The sequence below is a fragment of the Hyla sarda genome, chromosome 5 (assembly GCF_029499605.1).
Source record: "Hyla sarda isolate aHylSar1 chromosome 5, aHylSar1.hap1, whole genome shotgun sequence".
Taxonomy (NCBI): domain Eukaryota; kingdom Metazoa; phylum Chordata; class Amphibia; order Anura; family Hylidae; genus Hyla; species Hyla sarda.
The window spans coordinates 92,176,244-92,198,328 of record NC_079193.1 but is presented as its reverse complement, the minus strand read 5'-3'; the positions used below and the strand labels follow the sequence as shown (position 1 = coordinate 92,198,328).

The window sequence follows — 22,085 nt, the reverse complement described above, 5'->3', positions numbered from 1 at the left end:
CTGCACTAAAAGCTGAACAATTGTTTACTGTGAGACTTGTCCTTTAAGGCAAAAATGAGCCTGGTCCTTAAGGGGTTAAATAACAAAGAGATAACAGAGAAAAAATAAGAAAAAGGTTAGCCAAGTAATGAGCTCATCAGATGATCTCATTAGAAGAAGCACAGTGATGAGACTCTGCCTTTTCTCTCTGCAAGGCCAAAGGATTGATGGGAAATGTAGGCAGTATTAAAAAATCATTTCAGTAGGGAAATATAAATCAGTATGGCTGAAAATTAATTCCTGCCACATCAGCTTACAACAGGTTAGCACAAGGCATACACAATGAATTCAACAATATTAATATGAATATCAATATTAATCTAATAGCCTATTCTGCACATGCAAAAAAAAAATACTCCTTATGGTAAATAAAAAATCTTTGTAATATACTTTGTTTTAAAAAAATGTAGTTTTCTATGTTTAATCTCCCTTTTCCAGAGCACATTTTCCCCCCATCTTTTGCACAGACTTTGGACTCCTGCTGGCCTGGTAGAATTCCAAACACATGAAATGCAGTCTGAAGTGCTGGGGGGGGGGGGGGGGGGGGTTGGGGTCCAGCCTGATACAATCATAGCTCATATCACACTTAAATGCCGTTTGCTATTGGTTGCAGAGTGAGGGAGGAAGTTCTCCCCTGTATGGCTTCAGATTATGTCACACCTGCTGGGTGTGACATAAGGCAGGGGGTGGTTTATCATGATGGGGGGCAGTGAACTGTGAGGATTATAAAATGTATCAATTTAATGAGAGGTACTCCTTAACTTTTGACATTTCTAGACGGCATGTCAAAAGTTTTTTTCGACAGGTGCACTTTAAATGTACCATCTTTTAATATTAAGAATATATTTCTGAATCAGAACCTGCTACGGCATTGTTTCTGTGATAAATTGCTGTACACTTCCATATAAATGTGAATATACAGTTGTGGCATTGATAAAAACAGTGAGATGTACGTAATGGCATCTTGATAAATCACCTAAGAATCTCTGGTTTTTAGACGTTACATTTTGGACAAGAACATAAATGTGCCAGGGTATATTTAAATAAACATTAATATATAATTGTGTTTGGGCAACATTAGATTCTGTGTTTCCTCAGAGTTTTCTCTTCTACTGTAAACTTAGTCCCAGTAATAGAAATTGATTGTTATGTATGAGACTAAACTGGGTCAGGTGCAACACAATTCTGACAGCTCTGAAACTTGAAAGATAAATGATAAGGTGAAATAAGCAACGTGTATGTATGCTATGGAGGAATGTCTGGACAGAGGAAGGTTCAGCCACATCAAAAACAGGAGAAATACAACCGATCTGTAGGTACAGTAAGTAGTCTGGTTAATCCTGTTTTCCTTTCCTCTTCATAGATACAGGGCTTGGAAAATAGTTATTGCCCAACGATTGCTCCCCCCAGCCTTCTTTTTGGTTTGGCTATGAACTTGTCTCACAGCCCTTAAAGACCCTTGTTTATATATTTTTTTGTAAAACAATTCATTTATTGATATGCATTAAAATCAGAAATGAACTCTTATCGTGACTAAACACTCGTGACAATCACCAAAAATAATTTATAAATACCACAATACCTAATGTAGTCTATAGTTAGCCACGAGGTCAATCCTGTTATTATGATTATATAAGGTGAATAGATAATGTCTGGTCAGTCCCCCAGGGTATATAGATATAGCCAGACAGTATGTCCCTTGGTAGTAGCCCTTTAGTGTCACACTCAGCCAAATGACCAACAATGAGCGGGAAAAGGGAAGGGGACAGTCACCTTACCAATAGCACCAGGTATCCATCAGAACTTCTAACACCTCTTGTGAAAATAAGTGAAAAATAAAAGAAACAGCATTAAAAACTGTTGTCCTATAGCTCCGACGCGTTTCCCCCATATGGTGTCAGGGTTTCTCAAGGAACTTTAATAATGAGCAGTCCAATGATAATGGACAGATGTCAGAGTGAGGCTGGCTAATAGATGGCGCCGATGGACCTCATTATATAATCATAATAACCAGTAGTCAGGATTGACCTTGTGGCTAACTATAGACTACATTAGGTATTGTGGTATTTATAAAAAATGTTTGGTGATTGTCACGAGTGTTTAGTCACGATGAGAGTTCATTTCTGATTTTAATGCATATCAATAAATGATATATAAACAAGGGTCTTTAAGGGCTGTGAGACAATTTTAGACTGACTCTTTGAAATATCATTTTTTTGTGCTGACTAGTAAATTTGGCTATGAACTTGAACATAAAGCCTGTTTTTGTTCCCAGGTTCACAAGGTATGAAAAGTCCATGTTAGTTACCAGTATATGTCAGGATACCAGCAAAATTGTCTCCCAACACATGCCACTGGAGCCATCAAGTTTATTTATTTATTTATTTTTTATTCTTTATTTTGTTTGCATAAGTATACAGAAGAATTAAGGCATTTAACGTATCATCAACATATTATCAACATAGTAAGAAAAAAAAAAGAAAGGAGAAGAAAAACCCTAAACTAGACCTCTACTCTGGTGCAGTTCCCCCCACACAAAAAAAAAAAAAAATAAGGGCGATCTCCTTTATCTTATTTACTCCCCTTAAAGGGGTACTCCGGTGAAAACCTTTTTTCTTTTAAATCAACTGGTGCCAGAAAGTTAAACATATTTGTGAATGACTTCTATTAAAAAATCTTAATCCTTCCAGTACTTATTAGCTGCTAAATGCTACAGAGGAAATTCCTTTCTTTTTGGAACACTGATGACATCACGAGCACAGTGCTCTCTGCTGACATCTCTGTCCATTTTAGCAACCGTGCGAAGCAGATGTATGCTGTGGGCAGCATGGTGGCTCAGTGGTTAGCACTGCTGTCTTGCAGTGCTGGGGCCTTGGGTTCAAATCCCACTAAAGACAACAATAAATAAAGAGTTATTATTATTATAATGACGTCACCAAAGAACACTGTGCTCGTGATGTCATCAGAGAGAATTCCAAAAAGAAAAGATTTTCCTCTGTAGTATTCAGCAGATAATAAGTACAGGAAGGAATAAGATTTTTTAATAGAAGTAATTTACAAATCTGTTTAACTTTCTGGCACCAGTGGATTTAAAAGAAAAAAGGTTTTCACCGGAGTACCCCTTTAAGCTTTTTACACCTTCATTTAATCAAACACAAACAAACCATAATTACTCAGCGGGATAAAGGTACTTACTCACCCTTTTCAATCTCCCTACTTCTTAGCCCCCCTCCCCTTATCCCTCCTCCAGTTTCTCCCTCTCACTCCTCCTGTCCCCTCCTCTAATTCTCCACCACTGCTCTTATTGCATCATCACAGCCTTCTGACTCTCGAAAAAGAACCGATTTCCTCCAGGTACCAAAAAATTCAATGTCGGTATTTTGTCGTCCTGACCGTAGTTTTTCCATCAAAAACACCTCCTTGACTTTATTAAGCCATAGTGATACTGTGGGTGCCTTCTCCTGCCTCCACAGTATCGGAATACAATTCCTAGCTGTCATTATTAAATGGCCTAATAAATAATTTTTATATTGTTTTAGAAGGATGTCAGTGTGTTGTAGTAGAAAAACAGCGGGGGTAAAAGCGACCTCCTCTTCAGTTATTTTCATTATTAATTCATGTACCCTCTCCCAAAAAATTCTCAATTTTGGACATGACCAAAAGATATGCATAAGATCTCCCCTGCCTTCCCCACATCTCCAACAATTACCTTCAGAATTTTCCCTTGCTCACATTATTCCCAGAATTTTGTACCACCTTGACACCATCTTATAATTTGCCTCTTGCTGTCGTGCACTTACTGCTGCTGAATGTGTCAGGGTGAAGATCTTACACCATTGTCCCTCTTCTAACTGCATTCCTAAATCTTGTTCCCACTTCTCGACAAAAGATGGCTGCTGATCCCCATGATAGGAAAGCCACATTTTATAAATCTTAGACACAGCATGGAACACTGGTTCTACTGAGTCACAGAGTTCCTCAAACTGCGTTGCCTTTATCAAATAATAATCGGGATTAGATAACTTGCTTAGGTAATGTTTCAACTGTATACTTCTCCAGTAACCCAGTGGTACCGGTTCTACCCTATCCATTTCCAGTACCCATTCCTTTTGTGTATTAGTTTGTCTCAGATGACCCACTCTAAACTTACCCCCCTCGATCCACTGTCTGAATACGGTATCTCCTATGCTTGGGGGAAAATTCGGGTTTCCAATGATTGGGGTCATTACAGAATTATGTGGCAACATTTCCCTCCTTACCCTGATGTTGTTGCATATAGCAAGTGTAGCCCCTATCAAGGGGTGTTCATATACCTCTTTTACCTCTGCCCTTTGGCACCAAGGTAGACATTGCAATGGTATTGGTGTTACTGCTTGTTCTATTGCCACCCATGGTTTCATCCTCTGGTTATTACACCAGTCTGCTACCCTAGTCAGATGTGCTGCTATATAATATCCCTTCAACTCTGGTAGTCCAACCCCCCCTCTCTCTTTCGGGCGGCACAACGTCTCTCTTTTTAATCTCGGTTTCTGTCGGCCCATATAAATTTCTGCTGTATGCTTGCTAATATTTTAAAGAAGGATTGTGGTACTTTCAGCGGGACACATTGAAAAATATACAGAATCTGGGGTAGGGTAATCATTTTAAGCAAAGCACACCTGCCAAACCACAAGAATAACCCTGAAGACCATTTTTCAAACTGACTCTGGCTTTTCTTTATTAAAGGGGCATAATTAAGTTCATACAATAATCCCATGTCATCCGGGATCCATATCCCTAATATTTTAATTGCATGAACGCCCCATTTCAGCTTGAACGCTCCCTGTAATAGTTTTAGTTCTCCCTTCCCTAACGTAATATTGAGCGCTTCTGATTTACCCCAGTTTATTTTAAAGTTTGATAATCTCGCATATTTTTCAAATTCCTTATTTATTATAGGTAATGACAATTGCGGATTTGTAACGTAGAAGGTCAGGTCATCTGCATAAGCTGCCACCTTATGTTTGACCCCCCCCCCGTATCTCCAATCCTCCAACATCACTATTTGCTCTAATCTTACACAAAAAATGCTCTAAGACCAGAGCAAAAATAAGGGGAGACAGGGGGCACCCCTGCCTTGTTCCATTCCCGATCTCCAAATCCCCTGACAGGATTCCATTAACTCTAGCTGAGGGGGTCTGATACAAACCCATAATCCACCTCAAAAAGTTTTTTCCCAGACCCACTTGTCTCAGAACCACCTTCATGTACGTCCAGTTCACCCGGTCAAAGGCTTTTTCGGCATCCGTCGCCAGCAACATCACTGGTATTTTCTATGACCCGGCAAACTGGACCACATTCAGAGTTCTAATGATACTATCCCTTGCCTACCTTTTCTCAATAAAGCTCACCTGATCACAGTGTATCAACTTTCCCAGGTATCTGGATAACCTTCCAGCCAAGATCTTTGTAAATATCTTTAGATCAACATTTAACAATGAAATGGGCCTGTAACTCATGCATTGTGAAGCCATCAACTTTAATTAAATAAATATAGTCTACTATACTTACTAGTAGACTACTTTCTGTCTGTTAAACTCTACTGGTATGCCATGAGTAGGTTACAATTACAGTTTATAGATTTGTCACTCCTTACCTTTGTTTGTAGCACAGTATATTACAACATGTTTGTCATGAGATAACTAGCTTGGGACAAAAAAACAGATTTTGCTATAGTCTATTGGAAGATTTATTTGTGTCTATTTTTTGCTGCCCAATGGTTGTGATGGGAACTGCACCTTGTTGAAGATTCTGCTAGTATGTTATGATATTTTATTACATTTTTATCATGAGAAATTAGAATCCTTTCTAATTACAAGAAAAAAAAATTGAACAGGGAACTAAAAAGTTATATTCACTCCTCATGTGTCTCCCTGTCCTGCTGCACCCTGTCAGAAGTGCTCTGTATGGGAAGCTACAGCCAATCACAGGCTTCAGTGGTTTGGTGCACTTTCTCATGCACATACCTGTCGATGCCAGTGATTGGTTCCAAGGACCCATGCAGTGTACATGGCGCACCATCAGAGCACTTCTGCCGCGGCCTTTGGAGCAGCACATCACTCAATCAGGAGTGACAGGAGGGGAAAGTGTATATACAGTCGTGGCCATAAATGTTGGCACCCCTGACATTTTTCTGGAAAAAGTAGTATTTCTTACAGAAAAGGATTGCAGTAACACATGTTTTGCTATACCCATGTTTATTCCATTTGCGTATATATTGCAACTAAACCAAAAAAAGGAAAAAAAGCTAATTGGACATAATGTCACATTAAACTCCAAAAATTGGCTGGACAAAATTATTGCCACCCCTAACTTAATATTTGGTTGCACACCCGTTGGAAAAAATAACCTAAATCAGTCGCTTCCTATAACCATCAATAAGCTTCTTACACCTCTCAGCCGGAATGTTGGACCATTCTTTATTTGAAAACTGCTCCAGGTCTCTTATTGGAAGGGTGCTTTTTCCCAAAAGCAATTTTAAAAGGGTACTCCGGTGGAAAACTTTTTTAAATCAACTGGTGCCAGAAAGTTAAACAAATTTGTAAATTACTTCAATTAAAAGAATCTTAATCCTTCCAGTACTTATTAGCTTCTGAATACTACAGAGGAAATGATTTTCTTTTTGGAACACAGAGCTCTCTGCTGAATCACGAGCACAGTGCTCTCTGCTGACATCTCTGTCCATTTTTAGAACTGTCCAGAGTAGGAGAAAAATACCCATAGCAAACCTATGCTGCTCTGGACAGTTCCTAAAATGGACAGAGATGTCAGCAGAGAGCACTGTGTTCCAAAAAGAAAATAATTTTCTCTGTAGTATTCAGCTAATAAGTACTGGAAGGATTAAGATTTTTTTCAATAGAAGTAATTTACAAATCTGTTTAACTTTATGGCACCAGTTGATTAAAAAAAAAAAAAAAAAGTTTTCCACCGGAGTACCTTTTTAAGATCTCTCCACAGGTGTTCAATGGGATTTAGATCTGGACTCATTGCTGGCCACTTCAGAACTCTCCAGCACTTTGTTGCCATCCACTTCTGGGTGTTTTTTGATGTATGTTTGGGGTCATTGTCCTGCTGGAAGACCCAAGACCTCGGACGCAGACCCAGCTTTCTGACACTGGGCTGTACAGTGCGACCCAAAATCCATTGGTAATCCTCAGATTTCATGATGCCTTGCACACATTCAAGGCACCCAGTGCCAGAGGCAGCAAGACAACCCAAAACATAATTGAACCTCCACCATATTTCACTGTAGGTACTGTGTTCTTTTCTTTGTAGGCCTCATTCAGTTTTCGGTAAACAGTAGAATGATGTGCTTTACCAAAAAGCTCTATCTTGGTCTAATCTGTCCACAAGACGTTTTCCCAGAAGGATTTTGGCTTACTCAAGTTCATTTTGGCAAAATGTAGTCTTGCTTTTTTATGTCTCTGTGTCAGCAGTGGGGTCCTCCTGGGTCCTGCATTGACACCTTTCATCAATTTTTCTCTTCCATCCATGCCCAGGGAAATTAGCTACAGTGCCATGGGTTGCAAACTTCTTGATAATGTTGCGCACTGTGGACAAATGCAAATCTAGATCTGTGGAGATGGACTTGTAACCTTGAGATTGTTTATATTTTTCCACAATTTTTGTTCTCAAGTCCTCAGACAGTTCTTTTCTCCTCTTTCTGTTATCCATGCTTAGTGTGGCACACACAGACACACAATGCAGAGACTAAGTGAACTTCTCTCCTTTTTATCTGTTTTCAGGTGTGATTTTTATATTGTCAACACCTGTTACTTGCCCCAGGTGAGTTTAAAGGAGTATCACATCCTTGAAACAATCTTATTTTTCCACAATTTTGAAAGGATGCCAATAATTTTGTCCAGCCCATTTTTGGAGTTTTTTGTAACATTATTTCCAATTTGCTTTTTTTCCTCACTTTTTTGGTTTAGTTCCAATACACACAAAGGGAATCAACGTGTATAGCAAAACATGTGTTACTGCAGTCTTTTTCTGTGAGAAATACTTAATTTTCTAGAAAAATTTCAGGGGTGTCAACATTTACGGCCATGACTCTGTGTGTGTGTGTGTGTGTGTGTGTGTGTGTGTGTGTGTATATATATATCTGTATATTCTCCAAACCCATTTTATTTGTAATTAGAAAACCTTGGAATAAACTTTTGCCTTATGTGCATCTTAGAAACATTACGTGAGTAGCACCTAAGCCTATCCATCAAATCTGTATATTAGAGTTCCATATTTAAAGATATATATCACATAAAATTTACCAGGCAACCAAAGCAAGTGTACTCCTCCAACCTCCTTTCTACTCGCTGGACCTGGCAGCACTGTTGCAGAATTTTAAAAGAGCCTCCCTCTCTTGCCCATGTCAATGGGGCTGTCGCTGAATTGCATGCTTCAAATCTGTTAAAGGAAAACTGTTCAGGCACCTTAAACCTAATACACTGGGATATAGTGTGGGTGAACAGGAGTCCAACGAGGGGCCACTTACCTTAAGATGTCCAGTAGGTCCTGTGATATGTTCCCCAGAAAATCCTCTGCTAAATCGAGTGAATCATGCACAGGGGGCGGGGCTCTACCCACTCAATTTACATAGTCATTGTCTGTGACTCCACGTTACTAGGTTGTGGAGTCACAGACAATGATTATGTAAATTGAGCTGACAAAGCCCTGCTCCCAGTCTGATAGTTTTCCTTGAAATTTAGTCCGTCTGTATATTTATTTCATACTAGTTGAGTACCTGACGTTGCCCTGTTTTTCCTTCCTAATGCTTGATGGGGAGGAAAATCACCAAAGGAGGAAGCTTTTGACTTCATATCCCATCCTCATATATTGTTGTCATATCCCAACCCCATATCCCGTCGTCATATCTTGACCTCATATCCCGTCCTCATATCCCGTCATCATATCTTGACCTCATATCCTGACCTCCTATCCTGTCCTCATATCCCATCCTCTTATTCCGTCTTCATATCCCAACCTCCTATCCCGTCCTCCTATCTCGACTTCATATCCTGTTTTCATATACTGTCCTTATATCTTGATCTCCTATACCTCATATCCCATCCTCTTATTCCGTCTTCATATCCTGACCTCATATCCCATCCTCCTATCTCAACGTCATATCCCATCCTCATATCTCAACCTCCTATGCCGACCTCATATTCTGTCCTCCTATCCCGACCTCATATTGCGTTCTCATATCCCATCCTCATATCCCGTCCTCATTTCCTGTCCTCCTATTTCGACCTCATATCCCGACCTCATATCCCATCTCGCATCCCATCTTTATATCCTGACCTCATATCCCATCCTCCTATCTCAACCTCATATCCCATCCTCATATCCCGACCTCTTATCCTGAACTCATATTCCGTCCTCATATCCAGTCCTCAGTTCCTGTCCTCCTTTTCTACCTCATATCCCGTCCTCGCATCCCGTCTTTATATCCTGACCTCATAGACCTTCCTCATATCCTGACCTCATATACCATCCTCTTATCCTGACCTCATATACCATCCTCAGGTGGGACTGATTTGTGATGAAGATATTGTAAGCTGAAAATAGAAGGGGACGTGGCTTTGTGGGACTGGGCGTGATTTGCAAGCCAGGCCGATGCACAAAAAGGGTAGATAATAAAAGGGGTAGGGCTTTGTGAGATGTGAGATCTTTGTGAGATGGGGTGTGGCTTGCAAGCCAGACTGACACATTCACCAGGAGATGCAGAGTGGAGCTTGTGAAGTAAGGTACTGGAAGTCCCATATACTTGCATGGGACTTGAAACAAAAACCCATCTTTTATATAAGGATGTAGGTAAGGGTTAATTTAACTATCATATCTTTTTATTTGACATATGAGTAATATGTGTACCAGGTATTATTGAAATATCTCCAGCCATACGGAAGTTATGTGGGAACATACATTTCCCACTGATTTGCAGACTTTAGACAAAAACTCCAACCCTCACAAATGGGGGTAGTTAAGGCTTAAATTAACTATCCTACATTTTAAGTAGACATATAAGTAACATGTGACCAAGTATTATGGAAATAGCCCCAGCCGTTTGTAAGTTATGCAGTAACATATATTTCCCATTGACTTGTATGGGACTTTAAACAAAAACCCCGACCCTGGCATATGGGGGTGAGTAAGGGTTAAATCACCTATCCTATGTTTGTTGTTGACATATAAGTAACATGTGTGCCAGTTTCATGTTAATCTTTAGCTGTTTTTTGATGGTGGAACATACACAAACATACATACATACACACACGCATTCACACATTGGCGGAGATGTATCACACAGCCTGAAACCCTAATTGTCTGGGGTTTTTTTTCCACAGCAACCAATCACAGCTCAGCTTTTGAATCTTAACGAGCTCTTGTAAAGTGAAATTTGAGCCGTGATTGGTTGCTATGGGGAAAACCAGACAATTAGGGTTTCAGGCTGATTGATAAATCAGGGCCATTGAGTTTTATATATATATATATATATATATATATATATATATATATATCGATCTATCTATCTATCTATCTATCTATCTATCTATGTATATATATATATATATATATATATATATATATATATATATATATAAAAAGGATTAAATATAAAGTGAGAAATAGAAACATAGACACCAGTACACCATAAGAAAAATAGTAATAATTACATATGGTATATATACCATGTGTCATAATCAACTTTTCTTTTTCCCCTCACTGGCTTCTTTGAAAGCAAGGTAATGGATAGAGAATAAGGCATCATTGTTAATTAACATAGTAGTTTAGCAAGATTTTCCTTATTACTTTCTTCATTATTTACTTCTTTCTTGTCTTTACTTGTTTAAGTAATTAGCTTTTAACCAGTTGAAAAGTGATGTTACAGGAGACTTGTTTGATATGAAGTGTCAATTCCCTTTAATGAATCTGACTTGTAATTTATAAAGATGCACATTACATATCGTCATTGCTAGATTGTTTCTTTCAGATATTTATGTTGAGGCATTGTAATTCATCAAATTTGTGAATAATAATTTATAATAAGATTCCACTATATTTCCTAATCATGGCTCTGACCATTTGACATGAAGGTAGTGCCCAAGCACTGTAGCTCTATTTCAGTTACTGCACTCACTAAATTTCAGTGTATGGCATACAACAACTGTTCTAACTGTCCCTTGATAACCCAACCACATTGGATCATTCATTACACCAGTGGTTGATTAAAGGCCCCTACACCTTAATGCCCTCGATCCTAGTGCACCCTCCATCTGCCACCTTCAAAACCCTTTTCTTTTTGTGGCTCCCGGGGATTCTCCGCTCACCAGAGGAACTACCATGAGTCCATGTTGTTCTAGACTTTCAAAACCCTGTAACTATTTAAATTGTGTGGGCAGGTTGTAACAACATTCTACACAATACTTCTAGGAGCATTTCCTTTTTACTTTACTTATGCCATGCTAATTTTGAGTTATATGATATTTTTATTGTTCATATGTAGCGCATCTACGGTGGGTTTCCTGGAGTAAAATTCCACATGTGGATTTTCCACTGCAGAATTCTGCAAGCAGAATTTCCGTAGCAAAGAATCCACAAGTTGATTATGTTGCAATCCATTGACTTCAATGGGTAGCAACATAATCCGCAAGCAGAATTTCAGCTGCTGGAATCCAGCTGCGCATGTGCTATATGTGGCCCCACCGTAAAGCTCAATTTAGAATTTAACTGCTTGTTTGTGGTGAGAGAGATGCCCACACATAATATACTGATAGGGATATTGTGGCTGCGGCTGGGTAGCTCTTTGTCTGCTCGTAGTGGTAGGTTTCCCGCTGTAGAAATATGTCGCAGCTGGGAGCTCACTCTGCAGTCTCTCTGTGACTATCAGTGCATCTGTAGCATGAAATTGGAAGCGGATGCACCCCATGTGACCCTACCCTTTGGGTAGGATCACAAGTGTCATATTTGCCACTGGATATTTTCCTACTCAATGAAGTCAATGGGTAGCAGAAAATATGTAGCAAAATAAGGCATGTGTGACCCTACCCCTAAATGTGTGCATGCAAAAAAAATATCAATAAGGCAAACTTCTATTCAGTATTTCACATTGCGGATGTGCCCTGTGTGACCCTACCCTAAAAGGGTTTTTTGAGGTAAGAAAATTGATGAGCTATTTTCAAGATAGGATATTACTGTTAGATTTGTGACAGGCCAACTCTTTCAAGTCAATGGCACAAGGCCGCAGGATGCATTCACCACTGCTACCAAGTGTATGGCTTACAGCGGTATCGATCTATGTAACCAAAGATGAGATCACTAACCTGCCCCTTTAAACAGCTGATGGGCAGAGGTGTAGAGAGTCAACCCCCACTCATTTGACACTGATAGCCTATCTGAAGTTAGCCCATCAATGTTCTCAAAACATTTCCTCTATCTCCTCTATCTATTTTACAATATAATACATTACTGTAGTAATAATAATAATAATTTCCTACAACAGTTTATTCAATTTTGATTATAGTCCATGATCCTGCGTAGAGTCCAGAATGGACAAGCTGCAGGTGACCAGTTGGAAAGTCAGTGGTGATATCGATCTGAGGCAAGACTGTCATCGCTAAATGAAAATGCAACATTTGTGTGCAAATTCTTAGGAGTTCTACTAAATTTTGGGTTTTTCCTTAACCTGAGCACCAATAATTTACTCTGTGCATAGAAAATCTCTTCTACAAAAAAAAGTGGAATCCCGACCCTGGCTGTGATAATGGTGGATTTTTATACATGCAAGGATTGCCACAGCTATAACCTCTAAATGTATTCTTAGGGGAGTCATCTTTGAACACGTGTATTGAATGCATAATAGGATTTAATGTTACATTCAAAAACATGTAGCCAAGAAAGTTATGTTTGTGTTCAGCTTAAAAAGAATAAGCATTAAAGAGAAGAATGCTTGTTTGCAATGCTCTCGCAGATAGTATTGTTGCAGGCAGTCAATATGGTATACTAAACAAGCATCATTAATAGGCTTTGCTTTGACAGCCACAGCAGATGGATTGCTTGCATTTCGATTGGAGAAAAAAATGCCGTTTTCATAGACCTGCTTTGAATGATGGGTTTAGTAATTGCCCTTGTAAAATGTCTGATATTGAAAGTGGGAAAGAAAAAAGAATAAAGGGGAAAAAAATACTCAAAGAGAAAAGTCGCATGTTAAGCACAGGTATTGTGTTTTGTCACTCAGGAATTAAATTACCATGAAACGGATCTTCCAATGCTAACGCTGTCAGGTTGTGTTTGTTTGTAGTGTAGCTTTACTAGGTGGAGTGTAGCAGTATGAGTAAGCTTCATAAATGCTATTGTGGGGAGTCAAGCTATTAATTTAATTTCCTAATGGCAAGTTATCTGGGTAACTAGGCAATACAGTATGTGCAGTGTTGTGCAAAGGAAGGCTGATGACTTCTGTCCCTGCCATAAGTATGTGCATGTTTTATGTTATTAGTGTAGTCCATTATATCTGCCCATACACATTCACTAGAAATTCGTAAAATGAGCAATGGTTGTGTGATAATATTTTACAGAGATCTGCTTGAAGTAAGGGATATAATAGATGGCCCGGTGTAGCTCCAAACAAGCACCTATCTTTAAAAAAATCTGTGCTTTTTTAGTGAGCCTATTGTGAAGCTTGACTATCGTGCCGACTTTTGCCGAATCGTGTAGCCTTTTACTTCCATCATTCATTGGCCTCACAACCCCTATTAAACAAGCAGCCGACAAGCAACAATTTTCTGACAGGTCATAGCAAAGAAACAGCCATCAGCTCATTTGTCAGCTCATTGTTGGACCTATTGCACAATGTAATATCAGCTTGTAAGGCCAATAATCACTCTGTGTTATAGGGCCCTTAAGGGTCTATTCACACGTACAGTATTCTGCGCAGATTTCATGCGCAGGATTTCAAGCTGTGTTCAGTTATTTAGTTTACATTGAAATCTGCAGCAGAAAATCCTGAACATCAACTCTGCCCTGAATACTGTACATGTGAATAGACCATTAAGGGTATTCCAGAGCTGTAAAAGAATGTACCGTCTATACTCGAGTATAAGCCGACCCGAATATACCGTATATACTCGAGTATAGGCCGAGTTTTTCAGCACGATTTTTCGTGCTGAAAACACCCCCCTCGGCTTATACTCGAGTGAACTCCCCCACCCGCAGTGGTCTTCAACCTGCGGACCTCCAGAGGTTTCAAAACTACAACTCCCAGCAAGCCCGGGCAGCCATCGGCTGTCCGGGCTTGCTGGGAGTTGTAGTTTTGAAACCTCCGGAGGTCCGCAGGTTGAAGACCACTGCGGCCTTCAACATCATCCAGCCCCCTCTCACCCCCTTTAGTTCTGAGTACTCACCTCCGCTCGGCGCTGGTCCGGTACTCACCTCCGCTCGGCGCTGGTCCGGTCCTGCAGGGCTGTCCGGTGAGGAGGTGGTCCGGTGAGGAGGTGGTCCGGGCTGCTATCTTCACCGGGGAGGCCTCTTCTAAGCGCTTCGGGCCCGGCCTCAGAATAGTCACGTTGCCTTAACAACGACGCAGATGCGTCGTTGTCTAGGCAACGGCTCTATTCCGGGCCGGAAGCGCGGAGAAGAGGCGCCCCCGGTGAAGATAGCAGCCCGGACCACCTCCTCACCGGACCACCTCCTCACCGGACAGCCCTGCAGGACCGGACCAGCGCCGAGCGGAGGTGAGTACTCAGAACTAAAGGGGGTGAGAGGGGGCTGGATGATGTTGAAGGCCGCAGTGGTCTTCAACCTGCGGACCTCCGGAGGTTTCAAAACTACAACTCCCAGCAAGCCCGGACAGCCGATGGCTGCCCGGGCTTGCTGGGAGTTGTAGTTTTGAAACCTCTGGAGGTCCGCATGTTGAAGGCCGCAGTGGTCTTCAACCTGCGGACCTCCGGAGGTTTCAAAACTACAACTCCCAGCAAGCCCGGACAGCCGATGGCTGCCCGGGCTTGCTGGGAGTTGTAGTTTTGAAACCTCTGGAGGTCCGCAGGTTGAAGACCACTGAGGGCGAATGATGAGAAGAGGATGATGAAGGGGGGGGGGGTGTGGGGATGATGAAGGGGGGTGGGGATGATGAAGGGGGGGGGTGTGGGATGATTACAAGGGGATGATGAAGGGGGGATGTGTGGGATGATAAGGGGATGTGTGGGATGATGACAAGGGGATGATGAAGGGGGGATGTGTGGGATGATGACAAGGGGATGATGAAGGGGGATGTGTGGGATGATAAGGGGATGATGAAGGGGGATGTGTGGGATGATAAGGGGATGATGAAGGGGGGATGTGTGGGATGATGACAAGGGGATGATGAGGATGTTAATGACGGGTCTGGATGATGACAGGGGGGGATGAGGTATTTCCCACCCTAGGCTTATACTCGAGTCAATAACTTTTCCTGGGATTTTGGGTTGAAATTAGGGGTCTCGGCTTATACTCGGGTCGGCTTATACTCGAGTATATACGGTAATCAGAGACCCCTAATTTTACCCCAAAAACCCAGGAAAAGTTATTGACTCGACTATAAGCCTAGGGTGGGAAATACATCACCCCCCCCCTTCATCATCACCGCCTGTCAATCCCTTCATCAGTGGTCTTCAACCTGCGGACCTCCTCCAGAGGTTTCAAAACTACAACTCCCAGCATGCCCGGACAGCCATCGGCATGCTGGGTATTGTAGTTTTGAAACCTCTGGAGGTCCGAAAGTTGAAGTCCACTGCGGCCTTCGTCATCATCCAGCCCCCCCCCCCTTTGTTACGTCGTCAAGGCAACGTCATTACTTCGGGGCCGCAGCATGAAGAAGAGGCCCCCCCCGGAGAAAATGGACTGCCGGCAACGACAAACCATCCCCACCGGGCGGCCCCTGCAGCATACATGCCCCGGAACAGCTCACAAAAGGAGGGGGAGGGGAGGGGCTGGATGATGACTAAGGCCGCAGTGGTCTTCAACCTGCGGACCTCCAGAGGTTTCAAAACTACAACACCCAGCATGACCGGACAAACGATGGCTGCCCGGGCTTGCTGTGAGTTGTAGTTTTGAAACCTCTGGAGGTCAGCAGGTTGAAGTCCACTGATGAAGGGATTGACAGGCGGAGTTCACTCGAGTATAAGCCGAAGGGGGCGTTTTCAGCACGAAAAATCTGAATATGAAAGCAGAATATGAATATGCAGTACAGACCAAAAGTTTGGACACACCTCATTCAGAGTTTTCTTTATTTTCTTGACTATGAAAATTGCAGATTCACACTGAAGGCATCAAAACTATGAATTAACACATGTGGAATTATATACATGACAAAAAAGTGTGAAAATATGTCATATTCTAGGTTCTAGCCACCTTTTGCTTTGATTACTGCTTTGCACAATCTTGGTATTCTCTTGATGAGCTTCAAGAGGTAGTCACCTGAAATGGTCTCCCAACTGTCTTGAAGGAGTTCCCAGAGATGCTTAGCACTTGTTGGCCCTTTTTGCCTTCACTCTGCGGTCCAGCTCACCCCAAACCATCTCGATTAGGTTCAGGTCTGGTGACTGTGGAGGCCAGGTCATCTGGTGCAGCACCCCATCACTCTCCTTCTTGGTCAAATAGCCCTTACACTGCCTGGAGGTGTGTTTGGGGTCATTGTCTTGTTGAAAAATAAATGATGGTCCAACTAAATGCAAACCGGATGGAATAGCATGCCGCTGCAAGATGCTGTGGTAGCCATGCTGGTTCAGTATGCCTTCAATTTTGAATAAATCCCCAACAGTGTCACCAGCAAAGCACCCCCACACCATCACACCTCCTCCTCCATACCAGCACACCTGTGAAGTGAAAACCATTTCAGGTGACTACCTCTTGAATCTCAACAAGAGAATGCAAAGAGTGTGCAAAGCAGTAATCAAAGCAATATGACATATTTTCAGTTGTTTCACACTTTTTTGTTATGTATATAATTCCACATGTGTTAATTCATAGTTTTGATGCCTTCAGTGTGAATCTACAATTTTCATAGTCATGAAAATAAAGAAAACTCTGAATGAGAAGGTGTGTCCAAACTTTTGGTCTGTACTATATATATATATATATATATATATGTATATATATATATATATATATATATATCTACCCCGTTCTTCCACTGCAGCTACGGTTCTTGTGTTTCCAGTCCCCTCTCACTCATCTCTTCATTCTGCTTCCGAGAAGAGTGCTCAGAGCAGGAACAGCACCTCTTAGCAAATTACTGACTGGTATCATACATAAGTGAGTCAACCCCTCAAATGTTTTTGTAAATATTGTATTATATCTTTTCATGTGATTTGTGTGTTTGCTACAATGTAAAGTAGCAAGAGCACCGCCTATATTACAGTGTGTGGCATATGGTCTTAGAACTGACAGGCTGACCTAACGCTTCAACCTCTGCAGCAATGCTGGCAGCACTCATAAGTCTATTTCCCAAAGACATCCTTTGGATATGACATTGAGCATGTGAACTCAGTTCCTTTGGTTATCCATGACAAGGCCTGTTTTAAGTAGAACCTGTCCTGTAAAACTGCTGTATAGTTTTGCCCACCGTGCTGAAGCTTCAAGACCCAGCCTAAAGGGTCTTGAACATCTTCTTATAGTTTAGGCCATCTTTATGTAGAGAAACATTTTTTTTAAGATCCCTTTTTTTTTTTTTTTTGCCATGAGGTGCCATGTTGAACTTCCAGTGACCATTAATAGAGAGTATAAGAGTGATAACACCAAATTTAAGACACCTGCTCCACATTCACACCTGTAACCTTGTAACACTAACGAGTCATGTGACACAAAGGTGGGAATATGGCTAATTGGGCCCAATTTGGTCATTTCCACTTAGGGGTGTACTCACTTTTGTTGCCAAGGTTTAGACAACAGTGGCTGTGTGTTAAGTTATTTTGAGGGGGCTGCAACATTAAACACTGCTATGCAGATTGTGCACTCACTATTTACTTTGTAGCAGAGTGTCATTTCTTCAACGTTATGACGTGACAAGATAGAATAAAATATTTACAAACATGTGAGGAGTGGACTCACTTATGTGAGATACTGTATAACAACGGTGTATTGGCAATTAATCCATTTCATTCACATCACTTACTACAGAAGTGACATTAAATGGTCACAGTCATTTCAAACTTTTCGTTTATGTTTTATTTATTTTTTTAACCAAACCAAAAGTGACTCTTTGCACTGTTCCTGCAAGGTAAATCAAGGTATAGAGGAATAAGCCACTTTTATGCCAATTGTATACCTTATAGAATGGTTGCACCACTTTTTTATGTGGTAAAATTAGACTTTAGGTTGATAAAAAGAAATATAAAAGGACGCAACACATAAATTATTGCAGGGTTTACACACACTTGTTTTGGTCAGTATTTTTTGACAAAACCAGGAATGGGTTCAAAATATAGAAAAAGCTGTCAGTGGCTAAGATATTGACCAAAATCCTGTGTGTGAACCCAGCCTAAAGGTTATAAATGTCTTTCACATTAATAACTCCGATATGTATATGATAAAATGACTAGACTCTATTGACATTTGACCATTTTCTTTATCCACAGGCTATGTCTGGATACAGTATTTCCTTTTTTGTCAAAGTTTGTCTAAGTTTGTAAATACATTGAATGTTAACCCTATTGCTTGGTATGGATTCTATTTTTTCTTTCTCCAGTAATATCCAGCAACTATCAGACGTGCCTGGGTCTCCTAATGCACTACCCACCGATCGGTGACGTTCACTCCCTCATTCTCAAGGCTCTGTTTCTGCGGGACCCAAAGGTATAGTAACACTAAAAGCCTGTTTTCTTCAGTGCCTCAAGCACACCAACAATTACACCATCAAAGAGTATAAATGTGTTTTAGATGGAGAGCGTATTTGGCAGCTAGTAATAGACATTAGCATAAAGTTTTGGGACCTCATGGAGAGATTACGTCTGGAGGCTGTCATCTACTATCTGTACTGACAATGGTACATATCATTAATCACAGAGGGTGCATGTAGAGGGGGGAGATGCTTGAGATCTATTAATCGTGTGCCGTACAGCAACAAGTTCTGCAGAGTTGTTTTTAAAACAGGTGAGAGGCGGTTTCTGTACTTTTGTACTATGTTATATTTAATGTTTATTTCCTTTATATACCAGGCATACGGGAATGTAAAGATCAAAGCACTGAAAAACATTTATTCTAATTGTCATAATTACTGCATGGCTTTTTTGTAGTTATATTACTGTTTCTGCTGTTATTAGTTGATCTTACAAGGTATTATTTACAGTTTTCTTTCTTTCTCGATTTTATCACTGATGGTTAGGTAAATGAATTGTGCACAAAATTGTTTATGGGTCCATTGATACCTTAAAGGGCTATTCCCATGTCCTTAATAATGTCTGGATGTGTTGACCATTGTAGCTCTTTATTTAGCAAACTTGCCTGGTTCTGGAGATCCCTTCACATTTCCCCTCTGGTAGTCATAATTTCCGTCCATCTACTCTGATGTCCGTACCTGTTGCCGGAGCACCTGAGATGATAGCACATCAGGCTTCCTGATTTACCTGCTTGGGCTTATCTTTACACATTTATTGTGTCTGACAGTTGCAGGCATAGTGCATCAACAAAATTGTACCTAGAATGAATGGAGTATACCACATGTGTGCAGCCAGTGCTCCATATATTATATATGGGACCAATAAATATTGAAGAGTTTAGCGCTCCATTAAAGGGAACAATTTTATCCCCGTTCTCAGGATCGGTGGGGTCCCAGCAGTTGCACCCTGACTGTTCAGCATGTTATCCTGTATCCTAAATCCTACCATAAAAAATATTAGGTAGCGCCACAGTCTTCCCCAAGTGGGGTTGTTTTTGCTGTATGTTTGGGGCCCATTAATGTGTCTGAAGGATCCTCACAATATATGATTTTCAGAAATAGAATTTTGTGTAGAAAATATCAATATTTTTAAATTAAAATAAGTCTGAGAAATTGAGTGGTAAAGGTCGTCCTCCTTCTCTTTCCTTATGGCTTAATACATCCCAAAATGTATATCACAAGATAACTTTGCATTAAAAAATACATTATTCTGTGATAACTGTTAGTCGTCCCACCTTTAACACTTATTCCTTATCTACTGTATGTAGTGTATGATTGTCGGGGAATCTCGAGAACTGGGTGCTGCTCCAATCATTATCTATGGGGCTGAAGATAGCCAAGCACACTCTAGTGAATGGAGTGACTGCACACATACCCGGCCTCTACGTTATTCTGACAGGAGCTGTGGGTAACTTGTTCCTGACATCACAGGGTATCTAAGCGATCAGACCACCCCTTTTCCTGTTGTCATACACTTAAGAACTATTATTTTGTTAGGGTATAATTGTTAATGATTGGAAAGCCCTTTAACTAGATTCAAGAAAATGTAACGATACAGTGTGGAAAAAAAGGATTTAGTCAGCCACCAATCGGTGTAAGTTCTCCCACTTAAAAAGATGAGAGAGGCCTGTAACTGTCATCATAGGTATACCTCAACTATGAGAGACATAATGAGAAAAAAAAAATCCATAAAATCACTGTCTGATTTTTTAAGAATTTATTTGCAAATTATGGTGGAAAATAAGTATTTGGTCACCTACAAACTCACTGACCTGTAACTTCTTATTTTAGAGTCTCTTCTGTCCTCCACTCATTACCTGTATTAACCACTTAAGGACCCAGGGCGTACAGGTACACCCTGACGCCCTGGTACTTAAGGACCAAGGGCGTACCTGTATGCCCTTGGGAATTTTGGTCCCCGCCGCGTGCCTGGCGGGGACCTGATCGGGGTAACTGCTGATATCTATCAGCAGGTATCCCGTGCAAATGCCCAGGGGGGTCCTGAGACCCCCCCATGTTGGCTATCGCCGCAAATCGCCGGTGAATTCACACCGGCGATTTGCAGCGATTCCGGTCATACGGATCACGTGTGACCCGGAGATACATGGGGATCGCCTCCTGTATCTATGGGGAAGTGGCGATTTCGTCCCCCCACCCAGGAGCGCTGCCGGCAGAGGAGAGGTTAACGTCCCCTTCTCGCAGCTCTGCTAGCCCACTGAGTTCAGTCAGCGGGCAGAGCTACAAGAAAGAGCCTGGAGACCCCCCCCCCCCCCTCTGTGAAGATCGTAGCCCCTCAGGGCTGAAGAAGGGTCCTTTAGTCAGGGTGAGTTTGTATGCAGGGACAGGTAGGAGGTTAAAAATAGAAAAAAGTAAAAAAAAAATAAAAAAACTGACACCTGGTCCACCGCAGTTTTTTCAGCATGACCCGGCCCTATTAGGGGCTCAGGGCACTGCATTTTGCCCCCATTTTTTTTTGGGCCACAGTTTTTTTTCCCCCCATATAACGGTATGTGATTTATATCACACACCGTTATATATAAAAGTTACACCAAGCACACATATTGCATACTTCTGCCGAACTTACCCCCCACCCTCCCCCACGCCACCGTAGAAAAAAGGCGATGGCTCGCCGGGCATTTTCGGCGGCGGAGGCATACGCTTTACTTGCCTCCGACTCCAAATCTGCCACTAAGAACGAGGAAGATTCTACTTTCCTGTGTTCTTCCTCCTCGTCCTCATCATCTAGCACTGATGATGAGTCCCCTGTATGGCGGCGGAGACACCACCAGGCGAGGCCATGCACCCCCCATGAAAGTGACCCAGTGGCTGACACTAGTACGAGCGTCCATGCTACTCATAATAGAAGTCCAACCCCCCACACAAGCGTACCGGAGCCCCCTTCCGGTGAACCTGTCAGGAGACCCCCAGAGGGTTATCAGCCACGGATTCCTGAGTTTGTTGGCGACTCAGGAATCCGGATTGACACTGCTGGATACACTGAAATTGACTATTTTAGTTATTTTTTTCAGTGACCGCTTTGTCAATCTAATTGTGGAGCAGACGAATCTGTACGCCCAGCAGTTCATCGCCCATCACCTTGATT

The 22,085-nt window shown here is 41.5% G+C and overlaps 1 protein-coding gene across 9 annotated transcripts in view; it reads left to right on the top strand.

Annotated features, from left to right (window-relative positions):
* The window catches only part of TBC1D5 (TBC1 domain family member 5), a 645,101-nt gene that overhangs the window by 473,769 nt on the left and 149,247 nt on the right, over positions 1 to 22,085 (top strand). For all 9 annotated transcript variants that reach the window (XM_056519933.1, XM_056519937.1, XM_056519936.1 and 6 more), the window contains one exon: positions 18,794 to 18,900. In XM_056519933.1, coding sequence (XP_056375908.1) covers positions 18,794 to 18,900 — 107 coding nt within the window. The remainder of the gene's footprint in view (positions 1 to 18,793; positions 18,901 to 22,085) is intronic.